General features: G+C 42.8%; 1 protein-coding gene across 1 annotated transcript in view; it reads right to left on the bottom strand.

The window, feature by feature from the left end:
• SPRED1 (sprouty related EVH1 domain containing 1) overlaps positions 1–8,950 on the bottom strand; it is a 96,253-nt gene extending 87,303 nt beyond the window's left edge. The window contains exon 1 of the mRNA XM_048484364.1: positions 7,904–8,950. Coding sequence (XP_048340321.1) covers positions 7,904–7,935 — 32 coding nt within the window. The 5' untranslated portion in view covers positions 7,936–8,950. The remainder of the gene's footprint in view (positions 1–7,903) is intronic.
• Between the last annotated feature and the right edge of the window lie 14,322 nt (positions 8,951–23,272).

Raw genomic sequence — 23,272 nt, forward strand, 5'->3', positions numbered from 1 at the left:
AGCAGCTCACAACATTATACAACACAATTACCTAAAATACCATACAAAACAACAATATAAAATAGATAATTTAATAAACAAAATCTAGATGGTACTAAAAACTTAAACAGGGGTGGAACTTACTCAATTTAATAAAAAAGGAAAAGGAGGGAAGAGAAGAAAGAAGGTATGCCAAGATGGACCTATTACTGTGAGCCTATGGATTAATTACCTCATCCCATCATTAACAGTCAAGTTTTGCAAACTGAGGGCCATGGTCCCTTTGACTGAGTCTATCTGTCTCAAGTTAGGCCTTTTCCCATGGCCTTCAACTTTTCCAAGCATTATTTTCTTTTCCAGTGACTTTTGTCATCTTATAACATGACCAAAGTATGATAGCCTCATTTAACCCATTTGAGCTTCTAGGGTGAGTTCAGCCTTGATGTGATCTAGAACTCATTGTTTTTGTATTTTTTGGCTTTCCACAGTATCTGTAAAACTCCCCTCCAACACATTTCAAATGAATCAACTTTCTTCCTGTCAGCTTTCTTCATCGTCCAATTTTCACACCCACACATAGTAATGGAGAATACTTTGGTACAAATTATCTTGATCTTGGTTTCCAGCTACACATCTTTACATGTAAAAATCTTTTCCAGCTCCTTCATGTGCAGAGATTAAATAAATAATGTAATGAGACATAGGCCCCTTCCGCACACACAGAATAATGTGTTTTCAAACCACTTTCACAACTGTTTGCAAGTGGGTTTTGCTATTCCGCACAGCTTCAAAGAGCACTGAAAGCAGTTTGAAAGTGTACTATTCTGCATGTGCGGAAGGAGCCTAAGGCAAAAAATTTAGTTGGCAACATAATGCAGATACTACATTTGATTTGGCAGGAGGGACAGAGTGGAACATCAATTCTATTCAATAACACAAGCTAAGAGCCCCAGTGAAAGACATCTACAGGTATCCCTCCACTAAAGCTTGCTATTTGGAAGGTACACAGTTGATTAACATGATCCTTACAGCAATATTTCACAATGATTTCTCTTAGACGACTAGAACATTTTTAAACTATTCGTTTTGTTTAAATTAACCCCCCCAAATTTGGATCGTTTCTACTTTTAATGTTGTCACATCGTCAACATCTGTCTAATATACAACTTTCATATATTTTGTTTCTTACATTCATATCTTGCCACAGAACAGTGCATTTGAGGTTTCCCCACATTTTATCCCAAACAAACCATGGTGATAAGGATGGCTTAATGAGAAGTTGAACTCAAGACCTAAGTGATTCAAATCTAATATTATATCCATTTTGCATTTTAGGATAGGCTCAAAACTGTATTTCTAAGTGTCCTGTTTAAAAATGCTAAATCCACCAGAATTTCAGAGATTGGAATAAGAAGGTTAAATATATAAAAGCCTTACTGGTTTCTTCACAACAGCCACAATTTACAGTACAATCCTAAGGAGAGTTACTTAATTCTATGTCCATTCATTTCAATGGGCCTAGACTAGAGCAATTTTCCTTAGGATTATACTGTTAGAAAAACAGTTACAGATTCTGGAAGGCCTACATGTGCTGGAATTTTCATATAGTGTATTTTTAATTACCTTAAAACGCTGTACCCCAGTTTACAGCCCTGAAGTTGTTTTTACAGTTGTTTTCAATTGACCATTGAAAACATGATTCTGTGATTCTATTCTATGACCATACAGGGCTTTCACAAAGACTTGGAGCTGCTGAAATGGCTTATGGGATGACTACACCTGCAAGAAAACACATGGACTAAAAAGTTTTTTAAAAAACTCATAGAGATATGCAGGGACTACAATCCATCAGCAAAGACTGATGAATGTTACAAATGTTACAAAGGTGAATGTTACAAATAAATACCATTATTTTTTTTCTATCTGTGTTCCTATTTTGTTGTCTCTGGTGATCCAAAATGACTTTAAAGGTTATTTGCCCCTCCATTATATTCTTTCAACAATAAGGTAGGCTAGGTTGAATGCAAATGACTAGCCCAAGATTACCCAGTTTCTAGGGCATAAGTAGGAGCGCGTGCTTGAGTCACTATGCTAACCTCTACACCATACTGGTTCTAAAAATTTAAAAATTACACTTACTTTTTTATTATACCTGTAAAATGTTGCCAATTGAGCACCTGAAAAAGGGTAAATGTAGCTTCTTCCTCATTCATCCAAGACTGCTTTTCAGATGTTCAAAAAAAATGAAAAGTATTAAAAAGCCCCTACCACTGAAGCATCATAAGTAGCACTCCCAGCACACAATGGGAATCAAGCAGCAGGGGTCAGGAGACTTTGAAAATGTCACCCTGTGCTTGATTCACACTTTTTGGTCACAACAGAGCAAAGAAGATTTCAAGGCACTCCAGGACTACCAATTGCAAAGCTCCAATATACGTGGGAGTCCACTCTAGGCTCCATGCAAGATGGAATACGAAGTAGAACAGCAGCAGCACATGCCTTTTACAGGACTGGATCAGAAGTTGGAATCAAATGTTTATACACAGGGATATCATATGATTGAGGTCTTTTTTTTAAGTCAGGTTTCAGACACTGCTTCCATAGACAATTCATGTCCAAAATCCATTTCTTACACAGCAGCACCATACGGGCAGGTCACTGTGTACTCGAGAGTCTGTCAACACTGAATGCCTTATGCATTTCTTACCACCTTATATAAATTCTATAATGACACACTGTATAATGACACATTATCATTTCTACACAGCACAAGCACAGAACACTGAGTACATTTTATTTAGGGCTTCAATAGGCCAAAATTTGAAAATTCAAACTAATTCTAAGCACCCACAAACAAAAACATCCTGTGAGCACTTAACCCTGCATGTAAATTTCACTAATTTCAGAGAATCTGGGCCAACATTTGTACCGTATTGATATCACATTCTTTTAAAGACAGCAAATGACTTCCTGCATTCTTTTTTGGTCAAATTAAGTTATGATGCCTTGCAGAAATCTTAATGTGCCCTTACCAACCATCTCAAGTCTTATTTCACATTGCACTCTTTACTTTACGTCATTCTTCGATACCATTTCCCTGCTTGTCCTCTCCTGATGAGTTCTCTCTGTTTGCAATTTTATGTTGTAATTTACTAGGCAAAGAGAGCTCCCTCAATACACTGTTGTGCTTGTCCTGCATTAGTTGCAGAAATGTGGTAGCGACCATACATGTTTTACAGGGCAAATCCTATGCAGAGTTACTCCACTCTAAAGCTCATGGAAATCTATAGATTTCAACAGAGAAAATTCTGTAGGAACTTAATCATTTCAATGGGCTCAGACTGGAATAAATGTCCACAGGATTGCACTAAGTTTTTCCTTTAACCACCTGTATTTTTACAAACAAAAATGAGAGCCAACTGATGAAATTAAAGTGGTTTCAGTAAAATATGTATATTTGTAGCTCTTGTAGTTAGCTACATTTTGGATGTTAGGAACACACATTGACAAATGGTTTTATCTATGAACTATGCAAATGAAGCATCAGTGTGCTTCACTCAACTGCACATATTACATGCAATTTACATATGTTACATTAAACGGTGCATACACCTTCAATAATTCTACACACTACATTCTATTCATGAGAATAATCTTAAAGAGGGTAAATGGAGATATTTATTTTGAATATAAGTGAGATTTAATACAGCTATTTTCATCTAAATATATATATTCCAATATAGCATCATCAGCAATGAGCATTTGCAGCATTACAGACTGGATTTTTCAGCAAATGCACACAAAGTAACATTTTCATTGTTGTTACAAGAATCGCAGACACATATACTCAAGAAGAAATACTGGCTAGTCAACAAAATCAGAATTAAATGTTCATTCTGAAATGCTAAATTTATGTCAATCCGAATGTAAGATCATGACCCAGAAAGTAGCCCTGGCAGCAAACCACCAATATATATGAAGGCATCCTCCCAGTGACTAGACTAAGAGTAGGCCCGAGGCTCATACATTCCCTCTTCAATTACTTCACAACAGCTAGACAATACCATTCATTTCTGCCTCTGGGTAACAGACCCTGCCTTCTAGCAGGTTCCATGATGCAGCCCTAGGGAGCAATCCTGCATTCAAAACAAGGGGAAGGTATCTTGGTTCACTAGCTGTCTACTATTCACGGTAATGAGAAGAGCTGAGATCCAACCCATTCTCTCACCAATTAGAATCTGAAGGGCTAAGTAAGATCTGAACTGAGAAAATTTTTACTAAAGGTCTTATTTCTCTCTAGCAATAAAATATTTTTAGGAATAATATCTGGGCTAAAACTATATTCAGCATATAGGGTAATACAACTGCTTTAATTTTATTTATTTAAAGGAACTCTATCTTTAGGTGGAATCTTATTTGTCATGGAAATAGCACAAGTCGTAACAGATGCCCAAGTAAAAACTTGCACACGGACATAAATTGCAGGTGGTTTATTAAGTAGATTTGGATCTGCATATAGTAGAGTTCTTTAGAGCTGTACAAGACAAGACAGTCTGAAGAACTGCCATTACTTCTCTTAGATTAGGACTTAAAATATTTACTTTGCAAGAAAGCAGCCTTACAAAATGGCGTAAATTAAGGTGTTTTTTAAATCCAAAACCAATCTGCATCATCATACAGATATACAATATGACAATTTCAACTTAATAATTGGATCACAGTACTGAGAGCCTGTGTAGTGGTTAAGACTGACAGAATCTAATCTGGAGAACCAGGTTTGATTCTCCATTCCTCCACATCAGTGGTGGAGTCTAATCTGGAGTTTTACTTGCTCCTCCACAAGAAGCCTGCTGGGTGACCTTGGGCTCGTTACAGTTCTCTCAGAACTTTCTCACAAGGTGCTTGCTGGGAGTAGGAAGGGAGGTGATTGTAAAGGGCTTTCAGACTCAAGGTAAAGAAAAGTGAGTTATACAAACCAAATATTCTTCTTTGACCCTCTAACCAAACAATTTAAAAATGTACAATTGTCCAAAGCTCAGGATATTAAAAGGGGAGAGGGCAGGAGAAACCTGGCAGGAGTACATCAGAAAAATTGCAAATATCTGCTAATGCATACATCAATGTGTAGACCATTTGAAAAATAAGCATCTTTTCTGACAGACTGAATGGATAACACAATTAAGTAATTTCCTATTTTGCTAAGAATTTTTAAATGGCAACAACTGAGCTGCATAAATGGATTAAACAAAAAAACAACTATTGGCCTACACCTTTCCAAAGAGAAAAACTAGGAAAAAAATTGCAAGTTGCTTTTTGCATGACACATGCAAAAAACCCAAACCCTCAACATGTCTTCCATTTGGACTGCATCCGCTCATTAACTTCAACTGCCAAGATGTAGATTTTAGTGACAAATAGTACCCTGCATAAGACAATTTGCTAGAATGGGAAGAGATTTGAAGAGTAAAACAATGCACAAACTGTTCATAATTAGAATGACTAATAACTGCATTTCAGTAGAAGGCTACATTTTAATCACAGATGGTACTACTAGCAATTGCGTATTTCTTACTACAGTCACTTCATAAGAAAAATCTAGGTTAACTCCACACAGAATGTAGAATCATTTCTTCATTAGCAAGAAGATGAAAACTTCAAAATGTGATCAGACTAATTACATTTGGCAAGGGAATGGAGACCACTACAAGAAAATGGAAAGGTATTTTAACATGTTCTTTATTAAAATTAGTATAAAGTATGAAAAAAATCAAAAAAATAATAATTTGAATATAAGAAACACCTAATACACCACAAGCAGATATTATTAATGTTTATGCTACTGACATTTTGTGGAATGTCCACTAATTCCTAGTTCATCTTTATCCAAAAGCATAATTAACTGCTTCCCCCACATTTGTAAGCAGAAGGCCCAACAACCTACAGACATTCAAACACTGGCAAAGAACACTATACCAGTAAGGAAATTCAGTATGCTTTTTGTGATTAACAGAATATTTTCCTACTGACAGATCCAACAACACAAAATGAAAGTGTAGGTCTTAAAGATTGGTCTCTTTCTTTCAAAAGTAAGTCTACTTGGTAAGGTTATCAACATTTTCTCACCTGAATGAGTCAAGAAACACTGACAATTTGAAGCAAAAGGCTGTAAAACTGCACAATAGTGCAAATTATTTCTGTTTTTAAATTGCAAGGCAATCCACTCCTATAACCCTTTTTAATTGCTTTCCTAAGATATGTTTTATAAACACTGGCCTCTGATGTGCCTGATTACAAAAATGAAACTAGCAATTGAGACATTTTATACTTAAGTAATGATTCCCAATTTTCATTTAAAAAGCACCACTGTTCCTTCGTTAGCCAGCAAGATGGTGCTTCTGCACGTGCCCTGACACAAGCCTGTATCTTTCTTCATAGAACCAGTCTAATCTGAAAGTTGCTCCATGTAGACACAGTGTATTGCACTGTGAATGGCCAGCCAGGTATTTTATGAATGGAGTAGATCACGTGCTCTCAGCACTTCCCCAGCCGATATTTCCCACATAACAGTGTCAACAAGCAGGGAACAGAGTTTCTTGATACAATAATTCAGAAAAAAATCTTTTGAATTTTCTGTACTCTTCAGTCTGTTGTGCAAAATTTCCGCACCTTGCAAATAAGGTCCAACCGAATGTCAAAGGTAGTGAAGGTTTAATTATTTTTTTATGAATGAAGACTGTGATATGCAAATTAGAGCGATTCACAAAAAAGGAAATATGGCGGCTGTTTCTTTCTCAGTTCCATGGGTACTGCAGCAGTTCACCGACCAACTAGCTCCGTGCAAGGCTTTGTACTTTACATATTGCCTTACAGAATTTGTCCCTGTTGTTATTATTATGTGATCCTGGATTAGGAAAGAGAATTTTTTTAAATGAAGCTTGATTTTTTTAACTGACCCTTCTGAAGGAATTGCAGGTTTATTTGTAGGAACATATACAAGAGACAAGTGACCCCTTCCCCACGCAAACAGGAATTTGCGCTTACCATACAAGTTTATTAATTGGAAGCCATTAAAATGATTGTTGTACACTAATTCCACCTTAAGACTGCTTTCTTAATATGAGTTAGTCACAACTATTGCAAGCTATGCCTGTGAAGTGATTAATTTGCAACTCATTCTGCAGAAAAGAACAACCTCTGACAGGGCAGGATGCAAGAGTCACTCGAAACGACATTCTTCATTCTTTAGACGAAATTGCAGATTTCAGAACAAGACTAACACACTTCAAAAACAGCACACATGCGAGTTCCTGGACTCCATTTTCACAAGTATTTCGAAGCCTATAGATGCAAAAACGTATGCCCTGTATGGATTTCATCCAAGCTAAACACATTAAAAATATTAAAATCTCCTCTTCATTCCCTCCACAATTTAAAAGAAGTCTTAACAGCTCATTAAAAAAAAAAGCTTTGGGAGAAGGTTTAATACTGTATTTACACTGTCTTGACTCATCCAATTAAAATTCAGGAGCAGTTTCCTACAGGATGAAGCTTCCACACACTATCTTTATATAAAAGATACAAACGAAAGGTTGCTTAATTCCGGGGGAATGTAGCATACTAAGGGAACAGAGTACACTACACGATGGGGGAATTCAACTCGCCGTCTCCCCAACATACTGCTGAACAGGACCTGCAGTGCCCATTCACCACCAACCTCAAACCGATTTTCATGAAAGAATGTCTTCTTGCATGTTTACGTACGGAGAATCACAGCACTAAATACACAGACAGGTAAGCGAACGATCCGCGGAACCGACAGCAGGGCAACTAACCGGGGGGGGGGGGGGGGAGAGGGAGGGGACCCAAAGCAAAGGGGACGCAACTCTGTCCAGCCCCAGGAACCCAAGCGGGAAAGCGGACTTACTCGTGGTTAGAATTCGCCGTCTCTTCGCTCATTTTTTCCTCACCGTGATCCGAGCTGGAGATGGAGGAGCACCGACGCAGCCAGGGCGCAGCAGGAGCTCAACAGAAACCTCACCATTGTTAAACCCCAGATCTGCCCCCACTACACACCCTTCCGCCAGAACGGCCTCGGTCCTCGGGGTGCCCCGAAAGCAGCAGTTTTCTTCTCCCTCCCCCCAGAAAAAACGAAGCTATCGTGTCGGTCCGAGAGTTGGCTTGCAGGCTTCTTGGCGGCAATCGCACCTTCGCTCTTCTTCCGTTCGGCTGCTGGCGACTAGGAGAGGCTCTCAGCTGCAGCCCAGCTCCGCGGTGGTGTCCTTGCGCTGCAGCTGCACCGAGAGCCCCACATCTCCTACAACAGCTCACAGTGGCCTTCGCCTTCTTTCCCTTCCCTTCCCCCCCTCCGTCTCCTTCTCCTCCTCCTTCTTTCTTCAGCAAATTCTCTCCCTTTCCACGCTCCGGGGCAGGAAGGAAAAGACCAGCCACAGAAATTCCTCCAGACACAAGCAGCCTCCGCGGAACCCGAAGAAAAGAGGCCCGCGCAAAGAGAAAAAAAACCCCACCTCTCCTGCCCCAGAAGGGAGCCCGAGCCACACGGAGAGGAGTGGGAACTAATTCAGCCGCGGGCGGAGAGGAAGAGGGAGGAGGGAAGGTGAAAAGGAGGAGGAGGGAGGGGAGCTTGCAAGCGGCCCGGAGGTTAGCAGGGGGAGGGTGGCTGCGTCACGGTCCGTGGCGGGGGAAAAACAAGACAAGGAGGAGGAAGGAGACCCCCACCCCGTCTCCAAAGGGGGCCAACTCGTTCAGTAGCAGCGCCCCATTCTCGCCGGGCGCAGCAGTGTCCCACAGTGCAGGAAAATGAGGCGGAAGCGTTGACTTCAAGCTGCTTCCGCCGCTCGCAGTCTTGAGGGAAAGGAAAGGAAAGGAGACCCGAGATTAGCAATTGGGAAGCCTTGTCCCAGACCCTCAAGTTTCTATGCACAACTCCCATGGGCAGGGAGGGGCGAGAGAAATCGCTCTTCCTGTCGCCCAGCCGCGCTCTTAAGCCGCTTCACTCTAAGTAAGTACCTCGGAGGAACACAATAGCCTAGTTCCTGGCCGGTTTCTTTGCTTACTGGGCTGACGGACATGCTTACATATCAACTAGCTCAAAGAGAGTGTCCTCCCCTTCACTGTCTCAGGAATTCTCCTTCGTTTGCACAGTAAACTATATTCAGTTATGGCAACAACAGTTTGCGTATGGGAGAAACTATGGCTTCCCCCCCCTGGGGCATCCGGCAAACTCTCTCCTCTCATGCAGCTGACAGAGAATCTTTGGCCGTACAAGGAGATTCAGCAGTCATAATACTGAAAGCCAAAGTTAAAGGAACTCGGAAAGAGAGTTTATCGCCTTGCAAAAATGCTTTCCAGGGAAGCCTTGAATTTGCCTTCAGGATCCCGGGATTCTCGCGTCCGGTGACACCCAACGGAGGGGAAAGACAACGATCCCCCTTCCCCCAAGGGCTGAACTCCCACATGGAAGCCAGTGGGATGAAAATAGTTCCCGGTCTTCTCAACTCGCTTGCTCATTCCCTGAGAGTTGCGAGAGCCGTACACGCGCACCACAACCGCGGAGGGATATTGCGGGCTGCTGTGCAAGCTCTCACACGCTCGCACACGCAACCCCGGGTCGTCGTGGTGTGCGCATGTGGAAGAGTTACAAGAGAGCGGCTGCTTCCCAGTGGTGTGTACATACATACACACGGAGCAAAAGGGTTGCCGTGTCTGGGCCGAGACGTGAACCCCGCACTTTCTCACTCTTACAAAGTTGACTTTTGCTGCTGCTGTTTTTTCACTCTTCCCCCCCCCCCCCCCAAAGGGGTGTCTGGGAGGTTTTTAATGCCCCGGGGGCCTGAAGTATGCATGTTCTCTGCCTACGCACGCTTCGTGCGTCGTGGGATCCGCAGGCGGGCAAGCTGCGAGGGGGCGGACTTCTTTAATGTACACAGCTCAAGCTTGCTTCTGCTCGTGGGGGAAAGAAAAAGGCTTACAGCCCAGAATTAATGCAGTGGTCGCAGTCTGAGAAAGCTCCAGCCCTGGAAAATCAGTGAGTTTCTGATAGGAGAGGGATCAACTGACTCTCTTTTCTGAACAGGCATTGATTCAGAATTAGCCAGCAATTTGCGATTTAGCAATATTGCTTAGTTTTCTCCCTCCTTCCGTGGATGTTAAGGCAAAGTTTATGGTCCGGTGGTCCAAAATATTCCATAGAAGGAGATTATTAAAAGGAATGACAGGATTACCCTTTGGAAACAATGAGGGAGGCTGGAAGGCCTATTTGAAGTAATAGGAACCAGGAATGCCAATTCATTTGCGTGGACTCCATTGAAATACATTATAGCACAAAAAAGGTAGCAAAGAAAATGTGGAACGGATTTCAGTGAAAGTCTCTGGGCCCACATAGACTACTCTGATACTGGACTGACAGCTCTGAGGAACAGAATCTATGCTCTGGGACTGGAATGACAGCCTTCTCCTCCCCCCCAACACAATCTCTTATCTGGAACTGGAATTATAGGTCTGAAATGAATGCTCTGGGACTGGAATGACAGGCCATGGTAACAGAATCTATGCTCAGGGACTGGAATGATAGGTCCCATACCAGAATGATAGTCCTGGGAATAGAATCCCTTCTCTGGGACTGGAATGACTGGTCGCTTACTGGAATGACAATCCCAGGGGATGGAATCTGTGCTCTGGCACTGGAATGACAGGTCGCAGACCAGAATGACAGCCCCAGGGAACAGAATCTGTGTGTCACACGCTGCCTCTGTTCCTTGCACACTTTTGCCAACTCTGTTGACCACGTACACACAATACAGTCTATTAAAAATCCCATCCCGTAGGCCAGGGATCCCAAATCTTTTTGACCCTGTAGGCGCCTTTGTAATTTTGACACAGTGTGGTGGATGCAGACACAAAATGACTGCTAGAGGTGGAACCAACTAAGAATGGATGGCCACAGCATACCTTTGGTCAGACAGTGGACATCCTTTGAATGTGGTAGCAGCTAGGGCCAAAGGAGTGTTTTTAAAGAAGTCATTAAGAACAATTCAAAATCTAGATGGAAACTATATTTATTTATTTATTATTTATATCCCGCTCTATCCCCGAAGGGCTCTGAGAGGTGATCAGTTAAGAATATGTAATATAGTGATGTTTTTATCTGTGGGTTTCATATACAGCGGAACCTCGGTAATTGTTGCCTTCGTTTTTCGCGGGTTTTGGTTTTTGCCGGTTTTTTACCTCCGTTTTTGCTGGGCTCCTCCATTTTAAGCTATGCCATTTGCGTAAATTTACGCTTTTGCGTAAATTTGCTACGCCGTTTGTGTAGCGCATGCACAAACGGCGTAGCTTCGGTTTTTGCCGGTTTCGGTTTTCGCCGAGCATCGCCAGACAGAGTACCAGCAAAAACCGAGGTTCCATTGTATGGTCTGATAGCTAATTTATCCATTTGAGTTACATACACTGTGGTATCCAAAAAGTTTGCAGATGTTGTGCTGGAAAATTTAATTCAGAGTCTGTTCCCAAGGGCTGTCAGTCTAGTCTGTGACCTGTCATTCCAGTGCCAGAGCAGTGTGTGACCTGTCATTCCAGTGCCAGAGCAGTGTGTGACCTGTCATTCCAGTGCCAGAGCAGAGGTTCTGTTCTTTGGGCAGTAATTCCAGTGTGTTACCTGTCATTCCAGTCCCAGGCCTTAGATTCTGTTCCCAGGGGCTGTCATTGTAGTTGCAGACATGAGATGCTATTTCCTGGGGTGATCGATCCAGTGTGGGACGTGTCATTCCACTGCTAGAGCACAGATTCTGTTTCCCAGGGCTGTCAATCCAGTATCAGTCTATATGGGCCCAGAGACCTTAGCTGAAATCCATTCTGCATTTTCTTTGCTACTGTTTTTGTGCTGTGATGCATTTCAATGGCGCTCATGCAAGTTGACATTCCTAGTTCCCATTATTTCAATTAGGCCTTCCAGCCTCCCCCATTGTTTCCAATGGGCAATTCTGTCATTCCTTTTAGTACATCCCTACAGAAGTGCTCTCCTTCCAAAAAAATTCTCACCATTCCACTGGAACTTTTACATTGCTAACAGCAACAAGATTTCCAGCCTGCAGGTAGGGCCGAGAGATCTCCTAGAACACAGGTGTCAAATTCGCGGCCCTCCAGATGTCATGGACTGCAGTTCCCATCATCCCCTGCCAGCATGATGCATCCATAACATCTGGAGGGCTGCGAGTTTGACACCTATGTCCTAGAACAGGGGTAGGGAACCTGCGGCTCTCCAGATGTTCAGGAACTACAATTCCCATCAGCCCCTACCAGCATGGCCAATTGGCCATGCTGACAGAGGCTGATGGGAATTGTAGTTCCTGAACATCTGGAGAGCCACAGGTTCCCTACCCCTGTCCTAGAATGACAACTGATTCTCAGGCTACAGAGACCAGTTCCTCTGCAGAGAATGGCAGCTTTGAAGGGTGGACTCTGGCATACTTTACTGAGATTCCTCCTCTCCATAAACTCCACTATTATTATTATTATTATTATTATTATTATTATTATTATTATTATTATTATTATTATTATTATTATTATTATTATTATTATTATTATTAATTGTATTTATAAACCGCCCTCCCCGAAGGGCTCACTACACTCAGACATTTCCCAAACTGGAGTTGGCAACCCTAATTTGTATTGTTTGCTGTGAGTTCCAATGCATATTTATTCAGAAACATGCCCCAGCTTTATTAAAGTGGGCTTACTCTTAGTTAAGTGTATAGGATTATAGTCATCCTTGTTCTCCAGGGATCTCAGCAACACCACTTTTAACATGGTGACAGTGAGTATGACTGTTGGACACAATTCTGATTTCTATTTTCACTCACAGATAGGTTCTGAATTCAACAGGGTGTAATCCTTTTAATGATAAGGTTGCATCTCGAATTCTGCTTTCTTTGGGAATACCCCCAAGTTCATTTGGAATGTTTTATGGCTTTATCTTTGTGATGTCACTTGGAACTTATTAATATTTCTATCAAGCATTACATTTCTTTTCTTGAATTTGGGGTCCTGAATTTTTTCAGGAATCTTTAAGAAACTCCTCTGGCTTGTTCCTTTCCTTTTAAGTTTTCACTATCCACAAAGACACAACTGTTTGTTTGTGGGAGCTCTCAGGTGTGAAGAGGTATACCTGCAGCCTCATGTTATGCAGAGAGTACCTGACCTCAGTAATGCCGGAGGATTTAGGCGAAACTAATTGTTCACTTATTAACTGCATGATCTGATTGTGGTTAGAGAATGTGATACAAGAAATTTGAAACTAAGAAGGAGAAATTAAACTAAGATGGAGAAATCTAACTTTCTTTGGGATTTTAGAAGGTAAATTCAAATATGATAGAAAACTTTGGGTTTTTGTGGAACGAGCTGAGTTGAAGAAGAAGAGTTTGGATTTATATCCCGACTTTCTCTCCTGTAAGGAGTCTCAAGGTGGCTTACAAACTTCTTTTCCCTTTCTGTCCTCACAGCAGACACCTTGTGAGGTAAGTGGGACTGAGAGCGTTTTGAAGAACTGTGTCTAGCCCAAGGCCACCAAGCAGGCTTCATGTGTAGGAGCAGGGAAAAATCCAGTTAATCACTCATGTGGAAGAGTGGGGAATCAAACTCAGTTCTCCAGATTAGAGTTCACCTGGTTTAACCACTACACCCCACTGGCTCTCAGAAAATGGAAATAAATTATCTCTGTTTAAAACTGTTACTAAATTAGCATAGTCTTGTTTGCCCACTTTAGCTCAACCAGCTAGCTTTGTACCTACAATAGCATCAACATAATCTTTCTAGTATAGCAGTCCTGGAAGAAACTATAACTAACTATGACTTGGTGTTACACAATTTTGGCCTTTTCTACATAAGTCACTTAGAACATTTCCAGAACTATCAGGCTCGGAAGAGGGTTTTGCCGCCCATAGAAGGCATTGTCAGTGCTAGCCCACTAAGGCAGCTGGAAAGGCTTCCTCAACAGGACCCAATCAGGAGTCCACAGAGCAGTAGTGGGGGGGGGGGGGGCGGCGTGTTGCACCAGGTGTGCTCCTGGGGGCAGAAAATCACCCCCCCTTCCCCCCATGGTGCCCCATACACCCCTTAGTTTAGCCTGAAAAAATTCAAACTCTACAAAAGCTATTGCTGCCCTGACAGAGGAGCCGGGCAGCTTAGAGGGGAACCAAGGTGAAGGGGCTAAACCTAAGAGAATAAGGAATTTTCCCCTAGACCTACTTTATCAGAAAAATTGCCCCCCTTTCCAGAATACTTTGAGAGGCTTACCTAAGCTGTGTGGCAGAAGCCTATGTCCAACAGAGAATTTTCCAATACAGCCAACAAATTCTATAACCTGGAAAGCTAGACTATGGAATAGCTGCAACTGCCCCATAGCAGCCTACAGTCTTACAGTGGAGGGAAGGGAAAGGGGGACAGAGCAGGCTGTAAAAACTCTACCCTGATAGCAGCAGGCTGTGCCCCAGGCACTTCTTTCCTTCAAGGAGGCAGTCTCCCTTTAAACTTCACTAGACTGGAGGGCAGGAGCAGAGCAGAGGGTGAAGGCCTTACCCCCGATGGCAACACTGTCTCCCCAACATTTCATCACTGAGCTGTTTCCACGTAGGTTATTTGCTTAGGGTTTGATGCTGTTGAGAAACGTTTTTTTTCTCTGCATTCCCCCAACATCATGGTGTATTTGTGTACCTTCTAGACTCCCTGCCTTTTATCTGATCTTTCTCAAACCAGCTTTGGAAGTTTCAGTAAGATGCCAGGAAAACCTGACTGGCTCTGGTGTGGTTGGGAAACCTTACACTTTCCCCATTTTGCCCACATCAGCCATTTTCCTTGCCACTGTCCCTGCAATGGCCCTTTCCTCCACCCACTGCTGGGGAGTTGTTGTTGTTTTTAATCAGCAGTTCAGTAACATATTAATGTAACAAAGCATCAGGTTTTCTGAATTCACAGCTGTCATTTTTTTAAAGTAAGTCTCTATCCCCTTTTTTGTGCAGAAAAAAGGCTTTAAGGTTAGTGTGGGAGGACTATAAAAATCGACATTAATTAAAACACCATGGTGGATGTCCCCATAAGAAGCGGTATCATTAAGACCAAATATAATAAGCCACAAATTTGTGAGGTATAGAGATATAGTAACGGATTCTAATAACCATTGCAAGATTAAGGAAAGAGGAGAAGTGATGATAGAAAGACAACAATGTCAGTGGTTTCATTACTTCCAAATGAGGGACAACTTTATACAAGATGCAAAGGTAGGTTTTGCACTAAGTAAGTGTGATTTATGGGACGCTCTGTTTAAAGACGATAAATCTATCTATCTATATAAAAAGCTAACAGTGTTTTTGTTGATGACAGTATACCTCAGTAACTGCTGGGCCAATTCCTCTGAAAATTCCCAGCCACTATAGTCAGCCAGGCGAGAGTGTTTTTAGATGTTCACATACCTGAAATTTCACACCTGGTCCAGGTAAAATGCCTTTTTCCTGGCGCTCCATGGTGAAGGACATGCAGCTGCCTGTGTGTAACTGTCACCCTTAGAATGTTTGTGCTGCTTAGAATGTTCACTCAAATGGCCAGATATGAGCAGTGGAAACAGTACATAGGCAGTAACTGGAGTGGAGGTGAAACACATACACACACATGCACATGAGGGAAGGGAGGGAGAGGGAGGGGTGGAATGCAAGGGAAGAGGGAGGGAGAGGAAAGGGACGGAAGAGGAGGCATGCAAGGAAAGAGAAGTGAGAGAGGGGAGACAGTGAGGGGTGGCATGCAAGGGATGGGAGGGAGGGGCCAGGCACCCTAGATTCCCTGAATACTGCGGTTACAGTTAAGAAAACCAGGCACACGTTACTCAGGAGTAAGCTCGGTACAGCAACCGTGACATACTTTGAATGGCTGCTTCGCGCCCCTCAGAGGGTTTCCTCAGAAGCGACACCCGTTGCCACCAACCGAACTTACTCCCAGGTAAAGGATCATGACCAGCCAGCCTAGATGTGTGGGAGGTGTGCCTTTCCATTCCCCCCTCCCAAGGAATGCGGGCACACACATCAATGACATTGCACAGTATCAGGCTACGTGTTTGCATGAGCACGTACTGCTGGCCTCTGCAATTGATTTGCTGCTACTATTCCTTTCCCATTTCACCACAATAAGCCACAGCAATGCGTGGCTGGGCCCCACTAGTACATGATAAAAAGAGTATACAGAATATTACTAAAAAAGAGTCTGAAACAGAAATAAAAACAATATTATTTGGGCACAGAAGCTAGGATGAAATATTGATCTGGATGAATGGGATAATCTATGGAAAGACTTGAAATTTACACAAAATATAAATTTAAGGGGAAATTGGTCTGAGATGTTCTTCAGATGGCACTTATGCCCAGTAAAGTTGGCGAAAATATATAAGACAAATTCAAATAAATGTTGGAGATGTCATTATGAGGAGGGATCATACAAGCATATTTGGCGGGGTTGTAGGAAGATCAAACAATTTTGGACAGACTTTCATGATGATATGGGGAAAATCTTGAACATCAACTTAGGTCTCAGTAAAGAGGTATTTCTATTAAATATTATGTGTAAAAAGAAAAGAAATACTCTGAAATATAAAAATCTGTTATTGTATATGATCACAGCTGCGAGAGTGCTGATTGCCAAGAACTGGAGGTCTGAAATAGTGCCATCAATTGAAGACTGGTTGAATACCTTACTGGAATACTCAGTGAATGATAATCTATCTTCTTTAATTAAGAACAAAAGTATGGCATCCTATTTTAGAGTTTGTGGATAAGAGGAAGGAATGTAAAGGCTTTATAAATTATAGCAGCATTTAATTTAATTGCTATATGGTTAATAGGATAAGTTATGTGGTTTTTTTCTTCTTACTAAAGTTTATAAATGTAAAGAATGTAAGGAATAAGTTGGGTTTGGATGATGAAAGAGAAGGAGAAAACTTGGTGTATTTCAAGGTTAGCAGGAAGTAATAATTTGAGTCTTTTCCTATGAAAATGTTATCTTTTTATAAGTTTCTTAAGTGAGTTAATTTCAGTTGTAAGCTATTTTATGTGTGTCATTATGTAAGTGCTTAGTTTGTAATGTTTGTTTTTTGTATCTTGTTAAAGTTTACTTTTAATTTTAAAAAAATAGAAACAGTTTTCTTTTAAAAACCCCCCAAATTGGGGATTCAGAGAATAAATTGTTATTTAATTCCTGTTTCGTTTTTTTTATTTTTTTTAAAAAACCTGAAAATTCCTGGTATGCGGTGGGGCTATGGTGACTGCTGTTGGTGGACTGGGAAAGGTAAACTACTGTGAAACCTGCCATGTGGAAGCCCGGTTAGCATTACACTATACTAGGAGTGCCAGCAATGCAGAGAAACTACTTGTGTGGAAAATACCTTGTATATATTAAGTCATTAGAAAAAATGACTGTGATTAGCTATGCCAGTTTTCAGTCACATCACCAGCCCTCCTCAAAACAAAGCAATTTCAAGGATTTCAGAAAGGTTTCAACAAGGTCAGTAGAAACTTCTCTAGTGCCAGGTATTAGGAGCAGAACTGGCACAACAACATCATGAGGTTTCATAAATGAATCACATACCCAACAATAAAACAGTGGGTTTTGTTTACTCATTGTGTTCCCAGCTGTAGCAGAATTTAGTTTTTCCTGTTTCTAGTTATCTGTGCAGCAAAGTTATCTGTGCAGCAAAGTGGGCCAGAAAGGGCTGAGTGAGCTCTGGTTTTCTTTTCAGAGGGCTTTTCTCAAAGCCACATCTTTTAAACAGTGTATTTTTAACAGGGGTTTTCTCTTTTTTTCTCCTTGTCCTGGGGTTGCTGATTGGTGGAGGCTTCTGAGGCTGCTGATTGGTGGGGCTGCTGAGAGGTGGGGCTTTTCAAATTTTTAAATCTAAAATGGCACGCACAGGTGTTTTACTAAATATTTTAAGGGATAGTAGAAGGTATAGAAACCTTAAGAGGGAGGCACTAATTAAAATCAGTATTTGAATATCTAAACAAAATTAGATATGAAGGCAGGAAGCCAGCAGGGGTGTGGGGGCTTTCCAGTGTTTTGCACTGAGTGTCACATGTATGACTATCTGCCACTAGGACAGAAGTCGTGGGTGTGCCCTCGCTGCAATGAGCTCCTGGCACTCAGGAAATGTGTCCGTTCTCTTGAAGCCAAGGTGGCAGACCTGGAGAAGTTGAGAGAGGCAGAAAGGGTGACAGACGAGGCTTTAAGGGACCTACCAGCTGGGTCCCACTCCCAAGGTGACATCTCTTCAGATGTCATGGAGAATGAGAGTCTGGGGGATGGAGGGTGCCAGTCTGAAGTGGTGGAAGATGCTCCCTTAGATAGGACCCTTTCCTTAACTGGTGATCAGATATCCTCTTGCACTGAGGATACCCCTCGGGAAGATGGGGGGCTCCTTGTAGTGGGTGATTCGATCATTAGGAATATAGAGAGTTGGGTTTGTGAGAGGCATGACAGGAAATTACAGGCCAGTCAGCGTGACATCTGTTCCTGGTAAATTAGTAGAATCTATCATTAAAGATAAAATTATAAAACTATATTATAAATTATAAAAAATGATGGAATAAGAGGGGAAGTCCTCCTATGGATTAAAAACTGGTTGAGGAACAGGAAGCAAAGAGTAGGTATAAATGGGAGTTGTAGGGAGTGGTGTCCCCTGAGGATCCGTATTGGGACCAGTGCTCTTTAACCTATTCATAAATGACCTGGAAGTAGGGATGGATATCGTGGTGGCCAAGTTTGCAGATGATACCAAATTATGTAGGGTGGTGAGAACCACAAAGGATTGCGAAGAGCTCCAAGCGGACCTTGATAAATTAGGTGAGTGAGCTAAGAAATGGCAAATGCAGTTCAATGTAGCAAAATGTAAAGTGATGCACATAGGGACAAAAAATCCAAACTTCATGTACACACTACAAGGGTCAGTGCTATCAGTCACAGACCAGGAAAGGGATTTGGGCCTCTTAGTTGATAGTTCCATGGGAATGTCAACTCAGTGCATGGCAGCTGTGAAAAAGGCAAACTCTATGCTGGGGATAATTAGGAAAGGTGTTGATAATAAAACTGGAAGGATTGTCATGCCCTTATATAAAGCCGTGGTGCGACCGCACTTGGAGCACTGTGTCCAGTTCTGGTCGCCACATCTCAAAAAGAATATTGAAGAGATAGAAAAAGTGCAGAGAAGGGCAACGAGGATGATTGAGGGGTTGGAGCACCTTCCTTATGAAGAGAGGCTGCAGCATTTGGGACTCTTTAGTTTGGAGGATATGATTGGAGTCTATAAAATTATGCATGGGGTAGAAAATGTTGACAGAGAGAATTTTTTCTCTCTTTCTCTAGAACCAGGGGGCATTAATTGAAAATGCTGGGCGGAAGAATTAGGACTAATAAAAGGAAACACTTCTTCACGCAACGTGTGATTGGTGTTTGGAATATGCTGCCACAGGAGGTGGTGATGGCCACTAACCTGGATAGCTTTAAAAAGGGCTTGGACAGATTTATGGAGGAGAAGTTGATCTATGGCTACCAATCTTGATCCTCCTTGATCTCAGATTTCAAATGCCTTCGCAGACCAGGTGCTCAGGAGCAGCAGCAACAGAAGGCCATTGCTTTCACATCCTGCACGTGAGCTCCCAAAGGCACCTGGTGGGCCACTGCGAGTAGCAGAATGCTGGACTAGATGGACTTTGGTCTGATCCAGCAGGCTTGTTCTTATGTTGTTATGTTCTTAATATGAAAAGTATGATTGAATCACAGCCAGGAGCCTTTGTACCTACTGTGACAAGGACAATACTGCCATAATTTAATTGTGATCCCGTGCTAATTTCAGTAGCAAAACCAGAAGCTCCATATCTGCAGACACTACAGTGTATAACAGTAGTTCCCAACCTTTTCTCACTTATGCAACCATTGGCAAACTGGTACATACCCATGGGGTTAAATATTGGGAACCTCTGATGTATAACATTGTTATATATCACCTTAAAATAATTATAGCAGTATAGCGACATTGATGACAGTCTCACAGTAATCTTGGCTTCCTGCTTTCACCTATTAAGGATAAAGTCACTAATGTCACCTCTCTATGACTGTTGTGCATACATTGAAGTTCTTGTAATGGGGAATTCAGAAGCCCACTCCACACGGGCCATATACAGTGGTGTGCGGCAGGTAAAAACACCATTATGGGGGAGAACTGCTGGTGTGAAGCCACACCAACCCATTTTCTCCACAACGGTGTTTACATGACTCACTAAACAAGCGAGTCTTTTAGAAAGCAGTGGCGTCCAGCCGGTGCCAAGCGAATGGCACCGGGTGAAAGGTGCTGTTTTTCAGTGTGCTGCTTTAAAAAACCTTACTCCTCTTCCCTACGTAGCTCTGTGGAGATGAGGGAACACACCTCCTGCCCTCTGACCTCCGGGACATTTCCAGGGCCACGGAGGCATGTCCCCTTGTTCCAACGGAGCTATGCAGGGAAGAGGATGTAAGTTTTTTTAAGTGGTGTGCCTCTGTGCAGAGGTGTCACCCCGGGCTGCGGCAGCTCCGGACCCGCCCACACACAAGTGTGCAAAGGGCCTCGGGGCTTCACTGGTATCATGTACACCAGTGCCCCACCATCCCCCGGCCCCATGTGGAAGGGGCCAAAGTTTTGCGGATTCCCTTTCTGAAGTATGTGCTTCCTATTCCTAGTTTACCAAAATCCCACTTCTTTGATGAATTCTGTATGGTCATGAGGACAGATTGACACAGCCTAATACCCTGATATATGAGACCAGAATTTCCTGTCCCTGGTGATGAGCTATTAGAATGTCAGAACTGTGGAGTGAAAGAAGGATATTTGAAGATTCCCACTGACTTTGTTGTGAGTGTGTTGTTAACTACTGTAATGCTATACTATCCACAGGATAAACCCAGCGTGACTGTAGGATTCTTCCTAAGATCTGCTTGCAGTGCTCTCACAACTGGATCATTATTACACATGCATAATATCTTTCCACAAATATTGCATAGTGTTCTGATGTCATAAGGAGGCATAGGGAGGATCCCTTAAAGATAGGATTCTGTTTTTCTACCAAGCTTTGTTGTAAAGATCTTTTCATTTTGCCTAGAATATAATTATTCTTACCCCCAACATTTTCAATGTATGCCCCCTGGTTCTAGTATTGTGAGAAAGAGAGAAAAATTTTTCTCTGTCAACATTTTCTGCCCCATGCATAATTTTATAGACTTCAATCATATACCTGCTCAGACATCTCCTCTCCAAACTAAAGAGTCCTAAACGCTGCAGCCTCTCTTCATAAGGAAGGTGCTCCAATCCCTCAATCATCCTCGTTGCCCTTCTCTGCACTTTTTCTATCTCTTCAATATTCTTTTTGAGATGTGGCGACCAGAACTGAACACAGTACTCCAAGTGCGGTCGCACCACGGCTTTATATAAGGGCATGACAGTCTTTGCAGTTTGTTATCAATTCCTTTCCTAATTACCCCCAGCATAGAGTTTGCCTTTTTCACAGCTGCCATGCATTGAGTTGACATTCCCATGGAACTATCAACTAAGACGCCCAAATCCCTTTCCTGGTCTGTGACTGATAGCACTGACCCCTGTAGTGTGTACATGAAGTTTGGATTTTTTGCCCCTATGTGCATCACTTTACATTTTGCTACACTGAACTGCATTTGCCATTTCTCCATTGAGCGAGGGAACATCTGGGTATTTGCTAATCAGGGAGGCAGGAATTTGCATAAATTTTTCCCAGGATTCCCTCTGTGCCTTGCTTCTCCTCCTCTCCTCAGTTTTGTTTCCTGCCTTAGGGAGTGCAGTCGCAGTGGCTTCACTGCCACTGATATTCTTCGTTAATTGTTGTTTAGCTTGCCATCCATTGCTGGCGTTTAGAGGCGAGGGGCGCGTTTTTAAAAGGCTCGCAAATGGCAACCGCCGGGCTCTCGCAAGCGGCTTTTTGCTCTGCCCGGCAATCCTCTCTTGCAGGCAAGCAGCGAGCGGCGGGAAAAAAGAGCCGCCATGCCACGCAAATGGGACACGGTTCTCTCCTCAGAGGAGGAGAGCGACGGAACCGTCTCCAGCCGCCGACCACCCGAGGAAACAGCCGGGGAAGGCGACAGCAGCCCTGAGAGGGGCCGCTCCCCCGTTTCTTCGGCGGGAGAATCGCGCACCAAGGCGAGCCGAAAAAAGAACGTCGCTTCGCGCCAAAAGGAAGAGGCGCGTAAAATGGCCGCCGTTAGGCGCGACGGAGCAGGAGAAGCTCCAAACAGCCCATTGTGCCTTGGTGTCCCAGGCCAGGGCTCAGATGCTGCCTTAATATTACCAGAGGACCAGTCACAATCGCTGGCAGAGTCGCAGGCAGAGGGTAAGCTTTCCCTGAAGGATTTAAAATCCGAAATTTTTAGTTACGTTAAAGGGGCATTCCAACAAGAGAAAGCCACTATGAGGGAGGAAATGCTAGCCATGTACAGAGAGCAGCTTTGCCGTGAACCCTCGAGTCCTCCGCATAGTTCCAGGGCTTCCCCTCCACGCCACACCATCAGGGAAAATAAGAGAATGAACCCTGTTTGGCAGACAAAGGCAGCTCTCAAGAAGCCCAGGCTGAGTCCAGCCATTGGAGCAGATGATTCCTCCGATTCAGACTCACACAGCAGAGAGGAGGGGGAAGTCTTATCAGATACAGAGGATCTTGAGGAGATCCAGGTCACTGAACAGTCCTCTCGTTTTTTCAAAATCGAGGACTACCAATACCTATTATCCAAAGCGGTTTCTGCCCTACATTTAGGTGAAGCCAAGAGTGGTGAGGATGCATCCAAAAGAAAACTCACCTCATTACACAAAGGGGATGGCCAATATTTTCCTTCCAACGCCCATTCAAAAAAGGTTTTCCCTTTCCCTGAATACTTTGAGACCCAGGTCACTAATGAATGGGATAAGCCAGCCGCAAATAGGCGATGCCCAAATTTCCTACGAAAGCTTTATGCCTTACCATCCTATGCCAATGCCATTTTGCAAGTACCTATTATAGATGGCCCGGTGGCGGCCCTCCAGTCCACAGGGCCAGTTTCCAAAGATGGTAGGGGACAAATTAAGGATCTGCAAGATAGACGTGCAGACCAATTATGCCGAAGGTCTCATGAAGCGATGGCCATGGTAATCAGAGCGTCAGCCACAGCATCCATTGTGTGCAGAGCATCCATTGCATGGGGAAGGAAAGTA

Source organism: Sphaerodactylus townsendi, linkage group LG02 (assembly GCF_021028975.2).
Source record: "Sphaerodactylus townsendi isolate TG3544 linkage group LG02, MPM_Stown_v2.3, whole genome shotgun sequence".
NCBI classification, from domain to species: domain Eukaryota; kingdom Metazoa; phylum Chordata; class Lepidosauria; order Squamata; family Sphaerodactylidae; genus Sphaerodactylus; species Sphaerodactylus townsendi.